Source organism: Hydractinia symbiolongicarpus, chromosome 8, assembly GCF_029227915.1.
Source record: "Hydractinia symbiolongicarpus strain clone_291-10 chromosome 8, HSymV2.1, whole genome shotgun sequence".
NCBI lineage: Eukaryota > Metazoa > Cnidaria > Hydrozoa > Anthoathecata > Hydractiniidae > Hydractinia > Hydractinia symbiolongicarpus.
This window is the reverse complement of record NC_079882.1, coordinates 23,521,123-23,536,776: the sequence shown is the minus strand read 5'-3', so window position 1 is coordinate 23,536,776 and position 15,654 is coordinate 23,521,123. Positions and strand designations below refer to the sequence as shown.

Below are 15,654 nucleotides of genomic sequence, written 5' to 3'. Positions count from 1 at the left end.
TTGAATTCTTTGAGAATTTTATGGATGCAAAAATATTCACACTTCGCCGTTTTGCGATGAACTACGTTTTGATTAAAAAATCATAACTGGCAGATTCAAAAATCCAAAATGGGGGACTGCTGGACTGTATTTTACCTTACCCTATTCGTCCTAGTCCGCTTATTCATCCCCGAAACCCCTTTAACTTAGTTTGGGCAGAGTTTTGAGGTATTCACAACCATAAGAAATCGGAGATATAAAGCACAATCATTGAGAAGACTCCAAAATAGGGTTGGGAAACACCAACCTCCTTCACAGCGCGTGTTGACTCTTTTTTATATCTCCGGTGAACCTGTAAACACATGAATAGTGAGAAAAATAACCATCGTTGTTAAAATGAAATTATAAAAATGAGAAGTTTTTACACTGATCTTTAAATATATACAATGTAGGAGTGATGTCAACCTCGTGTCCGGAAAAAAGGGTACACTTCTTTTACTTCTGCGATGTAAATTTTGCCTGTTATAAGCGCTTTTTAAAGATAATGTCATGGCGTAGAGCTCTCCACACTGGTTATATTGAAATATATATCAAATGAACAGCGCATCAACAAGTAGGTAAAATAGCTGCCATTATATATTGGTCCGGAAATCTTTAAACATCACTTCATTCTTTGATCCGTTTAAAACAAGGACTCCGCCCCTCCCCACGAAAGGTGATCTTGATTTTATCTTCGCAAGTTCTTTTCCATTCAACGTGACTAAAACTTCACTAGTGTCTTTTTTAACGTGAACTTTTAAAGTAAACCATTTACGAGCAGGTGGAACGGTGAGACACTTTCCTGAGAAATCACGGTTGTATTTTGGAGCTCCGTTGAACAAGGAACCGTATTCGTAACAATCGTTCACTTTTTGTAAGCTAAAAGAAGATCATTTTAGAATTAATTTTTATCAAAGCAACCTCATTCTCAAGATGCTTACCGCATTTAGGAATTTTGACCTAAAAGCACTAGGGACGAGTTTCTTATATAACAGCTTAATGTTGCATGCCCTATACACGTGAATTTTTGCGTTGATTTTATTTTAGCGCAACTTTATCTCTTACATTTGGCTGAGAAATTAAAAATCAAAACAAAAAGCATTATCACAATATAATTTCAAGCAACAGCATTAAACCCATGTTTAAATTTACGTAAAAAAGTGATTCTTTGTTTAAGGGAATTTTAGAAGAAATACCAGTACTGAAAGTTCGCAAATGAAAATTCAAATGCACTTACTTCAGAAGAAAGAAATCGAAATTTTCATTATCCTTTGCATTATATATCAAACCAAAAGTCCCCCAATCTGCACCTTGCCAACTATCAACATTGAAGAACGAAGCCGAGACAGCATATGACGTCATCGACGTCGTCTCTGCTAATAATTCTCGACTGACGGCACGGCAAAAACTTGCAGGACGTGTTTTCGGTAGACTCGCGTCCAGCAAGAAGCTGTCATTCATATTGTGTGTGCCTTCACCGCACGAGCGGAAGTAAAACGGCGATGGTTGCGTCTTATAGTTTAAAAAGTTTCTGAATGATAATACGTTTGTAAATCCATTGCCAACAATTACGCCTGAAACGCATATTACAATTTATTAAAACTCGCGCATGTGTTCTGCTCCTAGCCACAAATCTTGACTTATTATCAGTAGTAAATTGAGATACTTGCAAAAAGCAAAAATAAACTCGCAGTCTAAATACAAGCTGCTGCATGAACCGTGCAGTTCAATGCAATGAAACCGACATTATAAAAACCTATTCGTTACCTCCTCTTCCTATAGTTGGGTAGTGTGCCTTGTATGTAAACAAATGTTTTCCGTTCAAATACATCATGACGTCACTGCCTCCCACGGCTAGTTCTAATTTAGCCCATGATCCAACCATGGGTTTCCCACCCGGGCATTCGCCTTCTACTATGCCTGACCACTGCATTTGACTGTTAATAACATATCCAACTTTGAAGCAAACATGGTACTTGTGGGGTCTAAAAATATATAACTGTTGCTACTACCAATAGTTTTATACAATGATTGTCAACCTTGTGTCCAGTTTGCGTTTCCTATATAGACCTAACAAAACTTGGAAACTAGTTGAATTGTGTACACAGAAGATTAATTAAAAAAAAAACGGTACGTTTTCTCTCTACTTACGTCAGATAAACAAAGTCATAATTATTTTCATCTTTAGCGTTGAACATCAATCCAAAATAATTCGAATCTTGAGCAGTCAAAGTGTTTTGAATGAAAAGTTCAGACGATAAGAAATAATGTTTTCCTCTCGTTACTTTTTTACTGATAGCCTTGCAAAAGGTTGCTTCGGGCCATTTGCCGTGTTGTGCATCCAGCACAATATAGTCACCAATTTCTTTTGTTTTTTCAGCACAGTTATGGAAAGAAAAAGGATCCGGTTTAATGGGTATAATATTGAAATGCCGGAACGCAACAACATTTTGTCGACCGTTACTTAGCAACACACCACCACGAGCTGTCGGCGGAAAGTGCGTTGTTGATGCGACAATATGCTTATTGTCAGCAAGGACTGTTACTCTGTGTCCGCGTACATTGACAGTAATGTTGATCCAAGTATTCTTTTTTAGCGGCCCACCTGGACATGAGCCCACTTTTGAATTAACCCAATGTAATTGTGAGTTTTGTACATATCCAGTGGTATAACACCCTCCATATGATTTTGGTCTGAAAAATGGAAAATTTCGCTATAAAATAATTCAATACATTGGCTTGCGTATTAACATTAGCGAATTAAGAAAACTATCACGCCATTTTTGCTTTCTTTCTTAAAGAGGCTACGGAACGGCTGGTAGTTTTCGACTTTAGTGACTTACACGAAAGTCGAGCTGATGGCGGCGAGAAACAAAAATGGCTATTTTTCCGGCATGTATGTAATTTACAGACTCGAACATATAGTTAATCTAGAATTTCATCTTCTCCAGCCTTGGTCATGTTTTCATCTAGAATGAGTTTCGCTGAAATATTTCTTTGTAATATACTTTTCGAAAAAAATATTGAACCAGCGAACAAAGTGAGCTGGTCTGTTCATTGCGCAAAACGCGTTTGCCGGATTTTTAATATGTGCGCGGGATATTTGGAAAGTGAGAATTTTAACCGGTTTGTAGGCCCTTTAACGGAATAAAAGAATTTTCCATGCAACTGAATCTTTGGAGTTTAAATCTTTTTGCCTGTTCTAAAAGTCCTTTTAATAGCAATAAATAATGTTACCTGAAATACACAAAATCGTAGTTGTACTCGTTCAACACATTGTACATGACACCCATCAATCCATGATCATTTCTTGAGTGTAAAGCTTGATTATACAAGGACACCGAAATCGCATAATTATCACGTTTTAGTGCTGTCTTGGACAAAGCGCGGCAAAAACCTGCTGTAGGCCATTCGCCTTTTTCTCCTTCAGCTAGATAATAGTCATCTCCTGAAATAACGAAAGTGTTTATGCATGCAGTCTTACCTTGATCTTTTGAAGCTGGCCCAAATAACGCTAATTTTTGCATGCATGTACTCTTTAAAATATACGACCGTTCTTTAAACGCCGAAAATAAATTTGAGACCAATACGGACCAAAGTATTAAAGAAAAGCCTATAAATCCCTAAATTTGAATTTTACAAGCACGAAGTGTAACTTGTTACAGCTGTAGTTAAACCTATCAAAGGGTAAGTTTAGTGAATTCGTGACTAAGGAATAATTATTTGGCATGGCCCTTATTTTTATTGTCTACAGTAATAACCTCTATCCATATTGCTTAACATAATATCTGAGATTTCCTACCTATTCGGTTGTACGATTTACATGAAAAAAATTTGAAGTTTGATTTATTGATCGTAGTGATGTCATAATGTTTAAACTGAATAATATTTCGATGACCAGTCGCAACCACCACTCCTCCTCTTCCAAGAGTAGGAAAATGTGGAGTCAAATTGGTCGTTTTAATACCGTTAAGGTAGAGAACTGCAGCTGATTCGTGCACGAAGATCTGAAAAATACAAACAACAAAGTTAGGCTCAAATCCGCAACTTTGAGATTTAAGAATCGCACTCTGTTATTCACACGTTTCAGTTATGTTAAGACGCACCCTCGTCCCCAGGGATTTTTTCCTTTTTGATACGATACGTCTTCTCTTATATCGAAAAGACAAAAATCCCTGGGGACGAGGATGGTCAAGACGTACTAGAGAAGTACATTCGTGTCCTCTACAATCGTTAACCTCACATGAAGTAAAAAGTGCGCGCTGGAATCATTTACTACTATAAGATCTTTCATTTGCAACTCTATACCTGCATTTTGAACCACTTTCTTCCAGGAGGTGGTCCTTCAGGACACGTTCCAGATTTTCCACCGGTCCAAATAACTTTTCCATTTTGCAAGAAACCTGATCGAAAGCAAGTCTCCGGGCGATGAATTCTGATATAGAAAAAATGCTATTTAATCTTAGGAAATTAAATAAACTTGAATAATTTATTTTGTCCAGTTAAAACTAGGATTCTGCATTTAGAAAAAGAACTTGAAGAAGGACAGGACAATATTGCTGAAACAATTTCAAACCGGCGCTAAAAATTGTAAGTGTCCATCATCCTAACGGCTGGTTCTTCCTTCCACCCGACTGTAACTATGTTACAATTCGCCAAAGATACGTAAAGTATTGTTCTAACTTGTTTGTCTGCTACTCAACCAATCAGCAGTCAGTAGATGGTTCCAAATGGATTGACAACACTACATTTAAAGCGCGCCAAAGTGGGACTCGAACCTTATGATAGAAGCGGAATGCGCTACTGCTTCACCATCTCCGCTAATTGTTAGTGCTTCTACCTTGTAATAATCGCTAAAATAATACTCTTGGTTTCATCATCCCTTCCATGTAAAACTGCTACAGTGAGTTGTTTAGCATCGATAGCTAGGTCTAAGTTGAAGGTTAAAATGAGTGCAGCAATATAAAAGTATTTATTACCTGAGGTAAACAAAATCAAAGTTAAATTCATCCTGAACATTATATGCCAATCCAAGAAATCCAGAGTTAACTCCTTGTGGTCCAATATTATTGTACAGTCTTGCTGTGATTTTATAACTTTGCCCGTCAACAGTTTTCGGTATAATAACACGACAGAAGCCTTGTTTAGAAAATTTGCCGTAATCTCCGTCGATTGTATAATGTGTGTTGAAATTTTGAGTATTATTGCCGCAGTTTTGAATGATGTAATCTCTTGTTTCGTCTGGAAAGCGAAAAATAACAAGTTAGCAACTGGGAGTCTAAATTGTACAAATTCCTGCAGGGGCGTTATGGTACATACAATACTCGTTTGGATATTAATACCTCTGGCTATTATTTATTATTGCATTCTGATTGGTAGAAACAATAAATTCCCAGCGCAAATAAAAAAGGGAACACAAATTAGATCTCTTAAGGAAAACCTCTCAGCAATTATTGATGAATATAAATTGGCAACATTTCAACTAAGAAGTGGTTATATTTTTAGATCAGTTAAGTACAGGATGTTATGAGATCTCACATTTCATCGGTGAGACGATTAATACTTTTTTGATAAACTAAAGATAAATAAAAATAATGAAGTTTGTCATTAAGTCAATAGATGTAACGACCAGAACTATATTTATACACAGTGATCCCTAAGAATAAATTTTTGCACAGTTCTTTTTTAATCCAGTTTTTAATATATTCGGGGACATGAGCGTCAGAAGATCATTTCCCTTCCAATATCGAACAATTATAAATGTACTATCAAAAAATTAGTACAATTTCACAATATAAATACTATTTAACTCGAGCACCTACCAGACCCATATTAAAGATAATCTTAGTATTATATTTGTATTTGTTGAAAGGAAAGAGGACGATATATAGCATCTATCCAAGAGTCTGCCATGGTTGCACCCATGAATCAGAAAATTTGCGAAATAGGTTGTTCTGGTCATCTAAAACATCGTAGTTATTTTTTCTCCCTCTCCCTCTGATAAGCGCCTAAACCCTAAATAAGTGGCCAGGGTTTCTACTGGAGTTATAGCAAAGCCTAAAATGAAAGTAAAGGCTGCTTGCAGCCGAGGTGAGATCTCTTCGTTTCGGCGAGTGACCTGATAATAATAGGCAATATCAACAAACAAGAAATAGATATATACATGTATGTAATTTGTATGTATTTTAATTTATTTTGATAAAGTAGGCTAAAAATAAGCATGGAGGTAGAAATATCGTAACGATAGAATTACATCTCGACGATAACTTGATTTTAAAAATAGAATTTTTCGTAAAGTTTGTTTTGTTACCTGGATTGACGGACTTCTCTGATTTTTAACAAAATTTGTTAAACCGTATCAAATTTAAGCTTTGTCTTGTATGGTTTGTTGTTTTTAAAAACGCATATTTTCAACGTCATTTTGTAACTTTGTAAAACATCACATTTCATTACGAAGAAAATAAAGTTTCCCGCCAAAATATAGATGAGTTTGTGTCAACAAAAACATCGCGAAGGCGTTCTAAAAATGTTTTTAGATGTTAAAAATATATCTACTGTTGATTTTTTAACACGTGTAAGCTTAGCGGTTTTTTATTTTTTAAACAAGCAGGAAGGAAAAAGTTAGGGAAAAAATAAAGTTAAAGAATATAATTCATATTGTTAAAAATAATCCTGCAAATGAGACAATACCTTCCTTGTTTTCAAAAAGTAAACGAGGATAGAAAAACAAATGGCGAACCACAGAAAATTAGGCGTAGAGAAAGTGCGACATGTAAAGAAAGCAGCTTTATTTTTGGATTTCAACATCTTTTTCAGTTTTCGGTGAAATTAATTTTTAAAATGTTCTAGCTAACAACAGGTTTAGAATTGCAGTTTTACAATGTACGTTAAACATCGTCACTTTAAATATGGAAAAACTTCTTTTTTTTTTTTTAATTGTGTATGCTTAGGTAAAAAAAACACGCTTAACCGGAACACTCAGCATGTGTGTGGTCATTTTCTGTGGTATTTATTTTATTCGTAAAAATTTAATAAGTAAGTTTTGCGATTTTTTTTGATTTTTTTTCATTTTGCGAAATTTTCGCGGATTAGTATAATAAGATAAAATATTTTAAAAATTCATGTAACATTTCCCTTATAATCTCTTTCCATCCCCATCCTATCTCTTAGAAAAATTTGACTTGTAATACTTGACGTTCTAATCAGTTACACGGACAATACGGAATATGAAAGAGGTAAATTCGTTTACTTACTCTGAAATTTTTCAAATGGAAATCCCGTTTAACGTGAAGTGCTTCTTTTCACTTTTTTGATATAGGAACGTGATATTAAAGAACAGAAAAAGGAAGGTCCGGGGAACGAATTTTTTCTCCCCTTGGTAACGCAGTTAATGCACTTTCACGACATGTCCTTATAACACAGAAAAAAAGGTTATAAAAACATATATTACCTTTGCGTTTACACGTCGTTTCCTCGTCTGTAAAAAGTTTTGTGTCTATTAGTTTGACTTTCTGCTTCAAATTACGAACATCATTTTGAACCAACAACAGCGTAGTTAGAATTTTATCAAGTTTAATGGATGAAACTTTCACGTCTTGTTTTTCATTCAATGACCTTTCAGATTCGATTACATTACTTTGGCAATAACAACATGACAAGAAAATAACAAGTAAATAACCAATGTTGAGAGCTTCCATCCTCGTGGAAGATATTTTTCTTTGTTTGCTTGGAATTGACACGATAATCAGGTTTTATTCATTTCTTCGTAACAATAACTATGATTCATCGATTTTTAGACCAATCAGAAGCTAGAGAAGGACGAACTACTTACGTCTTAATAAATAGTGGTAACTGATCCAAAAAACACACTCTCCATCATTGATGGTGAACTTTATTGCTTCTATATATTGCAACAGTCCTATTTTCCACTTTGTCCCCGGGGCTTGTTAGGCTTTCGTAATAAAAAAATTCCGTTTCAGTACAAGAAATCTAGCAAGGCCTGGTGACGAGGTTTTCTTATTTCATATGTCGAAATTTTCGAGAAGCCTTGTTTTCTAGTATTTTGTTTAGATATTGGCAATTTAGTGTCGTCGTCGATTGATTCCACTTGCAAATTTTTACTAAATTCGTGTCGCTAAACTTATTTACAGAGGGAATTTTTTCCAACCTTTACATCAAGCTACAAGAAAAGATGTCGGTAACAACACTAAGAAAGAGGAACTATCTTTGCTGCTCTCGGAAGTTGACAACTTAAGCGAAATATAAAATTACTAGTCGTTAGCCTATGGAAAATCCACAAGAGTTCTATCGTCGCAGCAAAGTCGATAAAATTATATCGGATTTGCTATTTGTAGTTTAGCATTACCCTGTTTTGAGCGACAAATAGACAAAATACGGCTATTATTATCGAGACGGAATATGGAAATCTACTCAAGATGCACACCCAGTTTTGTCCCTCGGGATTCCTCCTTTTTCTAACCCTACAATCCCTGGGAACCAAGTTCTTTTACATCATTTCAAGCATACTGCGCCGCACATTTACAAAATACTTTATTTATTTTTGCAACCAGGGAAACTTAAACCAATTAGGACTCGCTTCTTGGACTACATTAAGGAAGCAACCCTATCCTCATTACATTGACAAAACGTGATTACTAACTGGATGAAGAAAGTTGATTTTCATAACACTTTAAGTTGCGTCACGCGCAACAGTTGATGAAAACAATATGTTTCGAAAATCAATTACGTTGTTGACATTTAGTATCAACCTATTAAAAATATTTTCTTTTTAATGGAGAAAATACTTGGAAGTTAGAAATTAGAATTTCGAGATGAAATAGTTGAGTTTAAACTTGACCAAAGACAATTGAATAATTTTTCGTGACATAATATCTTGCAGCCGCTGGGGAGGAGAAACTGTTCGGAGACATGAAAAATAAATCGTATAATTAGAAAGAACATGGCACCGAAAAACATATTTTTCTTACTCTGACACATTTCGTAGATTTTCAATGTAACAAGAAATTTCCCATTCATCTTTTATATAAAACCCTTTCCGTTTTTCTTGAATATATTTCTTTAGTTCTATTAATTTTTGCTGACTCATCAATACTAGCTCATTCATATCGACGCCATGTGAGAACGAAATGTAAAGTACGTTTGAAGAGTCGTCTAGTTCGGTTTCAAAAACAGTCGAAAATACGGTTGCCAAGTCTTCCAATTCGCTCTTGTTTTTCTTGTGGCTGACCTCATGACGCATATATATGCCTAAAACAACATTAAAATAAAGTGTAAAAAGAGAAACCAAAATTAGTAGCTTTGTAACTACAGGCAAAATTTAAATGTTTAGTCCTGTTTTTAGACCGATATCCTAATATAGGCCTCGTAGGACTTTAATATAAGACAAAACATAAAAAAATACACTCCATATTGCGAATAAAATGATCTGGTGAAACAGTTTTTAACAGGAAAAAGAAAAGGCACTTTGCCACCGTGTCGACACGGTTCGGAGTCCTTCCTTAACGTTCACACTGCAGAGGAAGAACGGCAATTTATCGAATTATTTTGTTTGGACCTGATGTGTCTACTAATATAGAGGATATTTAAACAGCGAAAACAACAAAAAAGCACAAGCAAATCCATAGTGGATTCCTCAATCACGAACTCGGAGAAACTAAGGTTGGAGACAGAGAAAGGATGTAAGGAGAAAAAAAAATCTTTAAGATAGGAAGATGTTTGAGAGAGAGTAGATTATTTAATTTTTTTATGTAGGAGAATTTCTAAAATAAAATTAAGTGTCTTTCTAACTATAGACGCAACTGCTTTTAGCGGTAAAAATTTACATAAAAGTATACAATAAAGGATCTTCATGAAAAACCTTTTAAAATATATACATATATATATATTTAGTACCCATTTATATATTATTGCCAAGCAATTTCGCAAGGGGAATAACAAGTTTAAATTCGGAATTACAACTTCCCTGCCCTTCTTTAAAAATACCAAGATTGACACAAAGAAAGACCAACAACGGAGCAAAATCATTAAACGGTTATAATATTTAGACAGAATCAAAGCTGTGTGAACCTACGGTCTCGTTTCAGAGCGATATCAAATCGCTAAGAGTTGACATAGCCTTTTTAGCTAATCTAAAGCTCAGTACATATTATACTATAGATAATGCAAATGTTACACTAGGTCGTTTAACAAACAGTCACCATAAACGTGTTAAAGCTTACCTTCGGATTTCAGTGAAGATTTAACGTGTGCCAATATTTGTTGTGTGACGTCATTATTATTACTCGAAACAATTTTTTTGATATATCTATTAGCGCGATTATCCATAATAACAACATCGAACATGAGCGGTGTAGCTAGACAAAAGATGAGCTATTACTGAAAATATTTTTCTTCTTTTATGTCGACAAAAGGATTAAAAAAATATTATAAGAAATTGTCAAAGAAAACAATACTCGAAATTTTTTATTAGTGATCTGGTGTTTTGTACCTTTTTGCTGGTTCGTCCGAAGGTATTCAGTTACATCCATCGAAACCATTTGTAATCTCTCGTTTTCGATCGGTAGTTGAAAATACGTATTAGCAACGTCGATCATTTGTGGATCCCTTTCAACACAAGTGACTTGGACCTTTAAAAAGGGAAACATCCTTCAAATACAACAATTACCGATAATACAATTCATTCTACGGTAGCCATTTTTGGACGATCACGCTCTTCCAAACAGAAACAGCAGTTAAATTAAGATAGAAAATAAGAACAAAATTTTTGTAAATTCAAGTTACAATTAATTTCAAAAAAATCATCTCAGCAAATATTTATCGACGTGAATCAAGAATTTTTGTTAACATGTTAACACGACGTGAATCAAGAATTTTTGTTAACATGTTAACATGTCGTATCATTAAACATTTTTTGGCAGTTGGCCTACATTTACAAATCACTTTTGAACGTACAAAATACCTTCCTACAATGTAGGGGGGGGGCGTCGCTCCTTACACCACCTGTGGTGGGTCAATCAACACCATTGGGAGTAAATGCGTGTGTATCAGAGACTTTACCTCAGGAAATAAATCCAATAAAAAGCTAACAAAACATCCACCATGCAATCCAAGAACCAAAACATTGAACATACCTAGATGAAAAACACGAATTCAGAGTATGATTTTATTTAAAAATTTTACTAACACAAAGAAGGTGCCCAAAATGTCACACACCATAATAAAAAAGTCAAGTTACGACTCTAACCTTAAAATTTCACCTATGACGCAAACCACTAGACGAGTCGTTTTACCCTCGTAAAAAAAAGCGATGACGAGATAATAGATGACAGTAGTATTTACTTGTTTAATGTTATCAGTTGAAAATTAGTTAAACTGATAAAACATATGATAAAATTCGAAAAACTCATCTTCATTCATATAGGTAGTTTAAAGGAATTAATTCTTACGAGAAGTTAGTTAGACCTGATATTTCACGAAATATAATTTGATGATATTTTCCCTTATATCTATATACAACTCTGAAACTAACATTTTTAAAATACATGGTAAAGCATAATAATGTACCAACATTGTGCTCATCGAATAACAGAGAGAAAGCAGTACACACCTGGATTCGCGAAGGTTAAATTCTTCACTAAAGTTAACCCAGCAAGCATGGCTTTACAGGAGGACAACATCAGATATCGATGGTCGCAAATGCGTTTCTTCAACTTGATCTTTCTTTTAGATGATTTATCTAAAAAAGTCAAAGAAAATAAAAATGTAATTATCCTGAAAACGTTAGTCATGTGAAATATAATATAAAAAAAGAGCTAAAAAAAATCTGGTTTTACCTATCATAAGGCGAGCTTGTGCATGAATGATATTCAGATCACTTCGAAACAACAACTGTCGGTAATAATACAGATCTGAGGACTGTACATCTTCTACAAGATACGGACCATACACAGCAGAAGAATCTTCATGTTGAACATCTCTATTGCCAATATCTGAAGATGCTGTTAGAAATGGAACCTGAATAGCAATTTAAAGTACTTGATGCTATTGGTCAGTTCTTCCTTTTCGCTGAGAGCAAAATTGTTAATGATTTTGCTTTAATTGGTGGCACTAAGTTTGAATGAGGTTAGGTGTGAATTAAGTAGCAGTTGTCAAAAAAAAACATGCCACAGACTGAACAAATCACCGCACATTTAAAGGAAGATATTCTAGCGAAGAAACTCAGACTGAAATTGTTTATCTCATTAAGCAACATAAGACAGCAACATAATTTTTAACTTTTTAGCCTGAATTTTTGTCCCTTAAAAATATTCGGGTTTAAAAGTGCCCATACTACTCTTTTACTGTACGATAGTCTAAATCCACAAAAATCTCAATACAACTAATGTATAAATATGACAATTTTCAATTTGCATATAAATTATTATTTTTAAGTTAGGCCAAAGTCATTTGATACCTGTGCTGTTTTACTAAGTCCAGGTGGTGCAAGCTCCATCACTTTTTTTGATAATTCAGTTTTGATCTCCTCTACATTTGCATAAACATGCCCACGATGAAGAGAAGCAATAACAAGTCGGGTAAAACCAGCAATTTCGGCTAACGATTTTCTTCCATCATCAGTAGAATAAGTGTACTCATATTCATGACCTAAAATTTAAAACAGTGGTGTATGACAGACAATAAGAAAAGGCAAAGTTACATCCACTTCAGTCAAAGTCACAGATGTACATGGTATTAACCTTGTATATATTAAAAATTGGATTCTGAAAAGACATAAGTAATTAAGGAAGATCTACCTTGTGGAACAATAAAAATGGCAAATTTGCCGTTATTGGATGAAAGTTTAGATATAGCAGTATCGACAACTGTTAAAGAATATCTAGGTTCTGGACTCTTGACAACATCACTCCATAGATCTACTGTCACTATTTCGTCAAGGCTCGAGTTAACTAAAAAATCAAAAAATGCTCATAAAAATTATTATCACTTTCGGTGAACATTTTGTTCAATTTTGGCTTATATTGGTCCAGTAATTTGACAACCACTTTAAAGTATCATTGTTCTCATGCTGAGAGCTACACTCACCGAAGCCTCATTATGCGTAGTGACACTTCCAACAAAACAATATATAAAAAAAATAACAACCTAGTTTATTTTGAATAATAGCATATCCCTGGAGATTTTGAATGTTAGTCTTCAATTCATCCACAGAAGAAAAGTCTTCAGGATCAGAACCATCTGAAAGTGACAAACTCCACCTTGGTAAAGATACTAAAAAAAGAAATACAATAAACACTACATAGAAACCACTTTTGTTAATAGTTCCAGACAATGTATTATATATTTAAATAATGAAACTTTACAGCCTTCGAATTTCGCTTCAGCACTCGGCAATTGCCGAAGTAATTGCTGGAGTATTAGCAGTTATAAGGCTTTCGCTTCGGCAATAATATTGCCGAAGCGAAAAACTTGATCGTCAACTGTTGTAGTTTCCCTTTTTTATGAATATTCATATTATCCGTACTCCTAGATTTCATCAAAAAGATATCGCCACAATGACACAAATAACTTTCCACTGCCCACTAAATAAAAAAACATATAGTCTCGATGCCCCCAGCTATCAAATTCTCTTTAAGGGAGAATGTTGTAAAACCTTTAAACGACGTGAAGGTAGACGACACAATCCCTTCAACCAATGCACTACACTGTGTTGACAAACTTAATATCGACCCGTAGTTTTATTCAGTTCGGCCTGCGGTTCAAAATGGTGGAGTGACCAAGTAGGGTTGTATTATCGTTCCCAAGAAAAACAAAAACATCAGGATTGACTCAGTTGAATTTGTTGATGTTTGATATTCGTCAAGGCTTGGTATCATATTTATATTTTTTTCATTTTAAAAAGTGTCGAAGAAAGTGCCGAAGTCTTCCGAGGCAATAGCCGAAGGTTTTCAGTGCTTTTAAACATTGTCTTCGGCATTTTTTCTGCCGAAGGACTACCGAGGTGATTTTGAAAAATTGCGAAGTTACTTCGGCAATTATTTGCCGAAGCAAATATATCTGAAATTCGAAGACTGCTTTACGTAAGTATACTTACATCATACTTTTGAAAAGCTTCGTTTTTAAAATATATAATACATTTTAAACATGTCTTATTTAAAATAATTTTACATGCGAACAAGAAATTATTCAGTTCCAGTACGATTTAGAAGAAAGAGACTATTTTTGCCATACTATGGTATAAAACATTCCTCACAGGTATTTATCACTTTTGTGAAAATAAACGCAAAGACTGGCAGCTTTCCACCCAATGTGTCTTCATTTTTATCATTCGTAATTTCAATCCTGTAGACATGGACCAGCCATGATGCGCCAAAGTGTGAAAGTAATTGTTCAAGTATATGTCCCTGTGCAAGTGTGACACAGATGTATCTTCCATTTGTTTTCAATGTGCGGTGTATTTCACCAAACATCTTCTTTATACCATTTACAGTTTCTTCTTTATTATCTGTAAACAAAGCATCCAATGTCCCCTTGTCTATTACTACATCATATTCCTCATTATCAAAACTTGTCTACAAAATTAAAAATTTAAATTATAAGTTCAATAAAAATATCATCATCATAATCTTTACCATATATCTTTGTCATATCACAGGCACAAAACTTTAAGGAACAAAAAAGCCTGAGAAAAAGGAGTTAAATCAAAAATCCATGGAGGGGGTAGGAAATAGATAAATCAATATCAAAGTTTTTGAAACATGCAAATAAATTAGACCCTCCCTTAAAGTATGTGGTACACTAAGCAATTCCTGGCACTTTTTAATATAATATAAAAAAGAGCTTCTTTGAAAGCTTTTTATTTATATCTGTAAAGCATAAAAGAAAGCACAGAAGTTCTGTTAAACAAAAACAAACCAACAACAACAACAAAAAACAAAACAAAACAAGCAAAACATATATATATATACCTCCTTAATATCCATTTTGATATATCTCATTTTACTTCTGTTCACATTATTTTTTTTAATCATTTGTTTGATAACCAAATCTGAAATATCTATGTTGACAATATGATGGTAACCAACATCATACATATCTTCACTAAGTTTCGAATTACCACAACCCACCATCAACACTTTTTCAACAGGTTTGCAATGTTTGTGTAACATGCCACATAAGTGAGAGTATTCACCATACCATTCAAAAGCATTTTTGCGCTTCTTGAAAAAACTATCCCAGTATGATTTGCTGGCAAATTCTTCACGTGTTTTTGGTAGGAGATTCATGTCCTGCAATAGTGAAAATATTAACTATTATACTATATATATTTATGAATTTTTTATTCAGCACATCTAATTTTTTTGAACATTTGTGCAAGTTTGATGTATAAGCAGAATATTGTTTTGTAGGTGTGCAAAAATTAAATTATAAGCTGGAAAAACAATATAATGATATTCTATTAAGTTTCATAACACTTTTTCAATAATCACATTAAGCAGTGCTGGTTGGTGTAAATCGAAGATAGAAGCTCTTACAAACTTTATATCGACATGGGTGAGTCTCCCTCGATAGGGGGTAATCACCCGATCGGGGGAGTTATTATTATTATTATTATTATTA

General features: G+C 34.2%; 2 protein-coding genes across 2 annotated transcripts; both read right to left on the bottom strand.

Annotated features, from left to right (window-relative positions):
* Window positions 1-367: 367 nt before the first annotated feature.
* LOC130655260 (uncharacterized) lies at window positions 368-7,758 on the bottom strand. Its single transcript, XM_057457994.1, has 9 exons — window positions 7,469-7,758; window positions 4,998-5,259; window positions 4,327-4,453; window positions 3,821-4,025; window positions 3,256-3,466; window positions 2,170-2,712; window positions 1,786-2,003; window positions 1,256-1,592; window positions 368-897 (listed from the first exon to the last, which is right to left on the bottom strand). The coding sequence occupies exons 1-9, from the start codon at window positions 7,713-7,715 to the stop codon at window positions 612-614; spliced, it is 2,436 nt and encodes an 811-aa protein (XP_057313977.1). The 5' UTR covers window positions 7,716-7,758; the 3' UTR covers window positions 368-611.
* A 1,205-nt stretch (window positions 7,759-8,963) lies between these two features.
* On the bottom strand, window positions 8,964-15,323 carry LOC130655261 (eEF1A lysine and N-terminal methyltransferase-like). Its single transcript, XM_057457995.1, has 11 exons — window positions 15,003-15,323; window positions 14,288-14,606; window positions 13,180-13,305; window positions 12,831-12,983; window positions 12,491-12,681; window positions 11,871-12,051; window positions 11,645-11,773; window positions 11,095-11,168; window positions 10,526-10,664; window positions 10,257-10,391; window positions 8,964-9,285 (listed from the first exon to the last, which is right to left on the bottom strand). Exons 1-11 carry the CDS (start codon window positions 15,318-15,320, stop codon window positions 9,002-9,004), a joined length of 2,049 nt encoding a protein of 682 aa, XP_057313978.1. The 5' UTR covers window positions 15,321-15,323; the 3' UTR covers window positions 8,964-9,001.
* Between the last annotated feature and the right edge of the window lie 331 nt (window positions 15,324-15,654).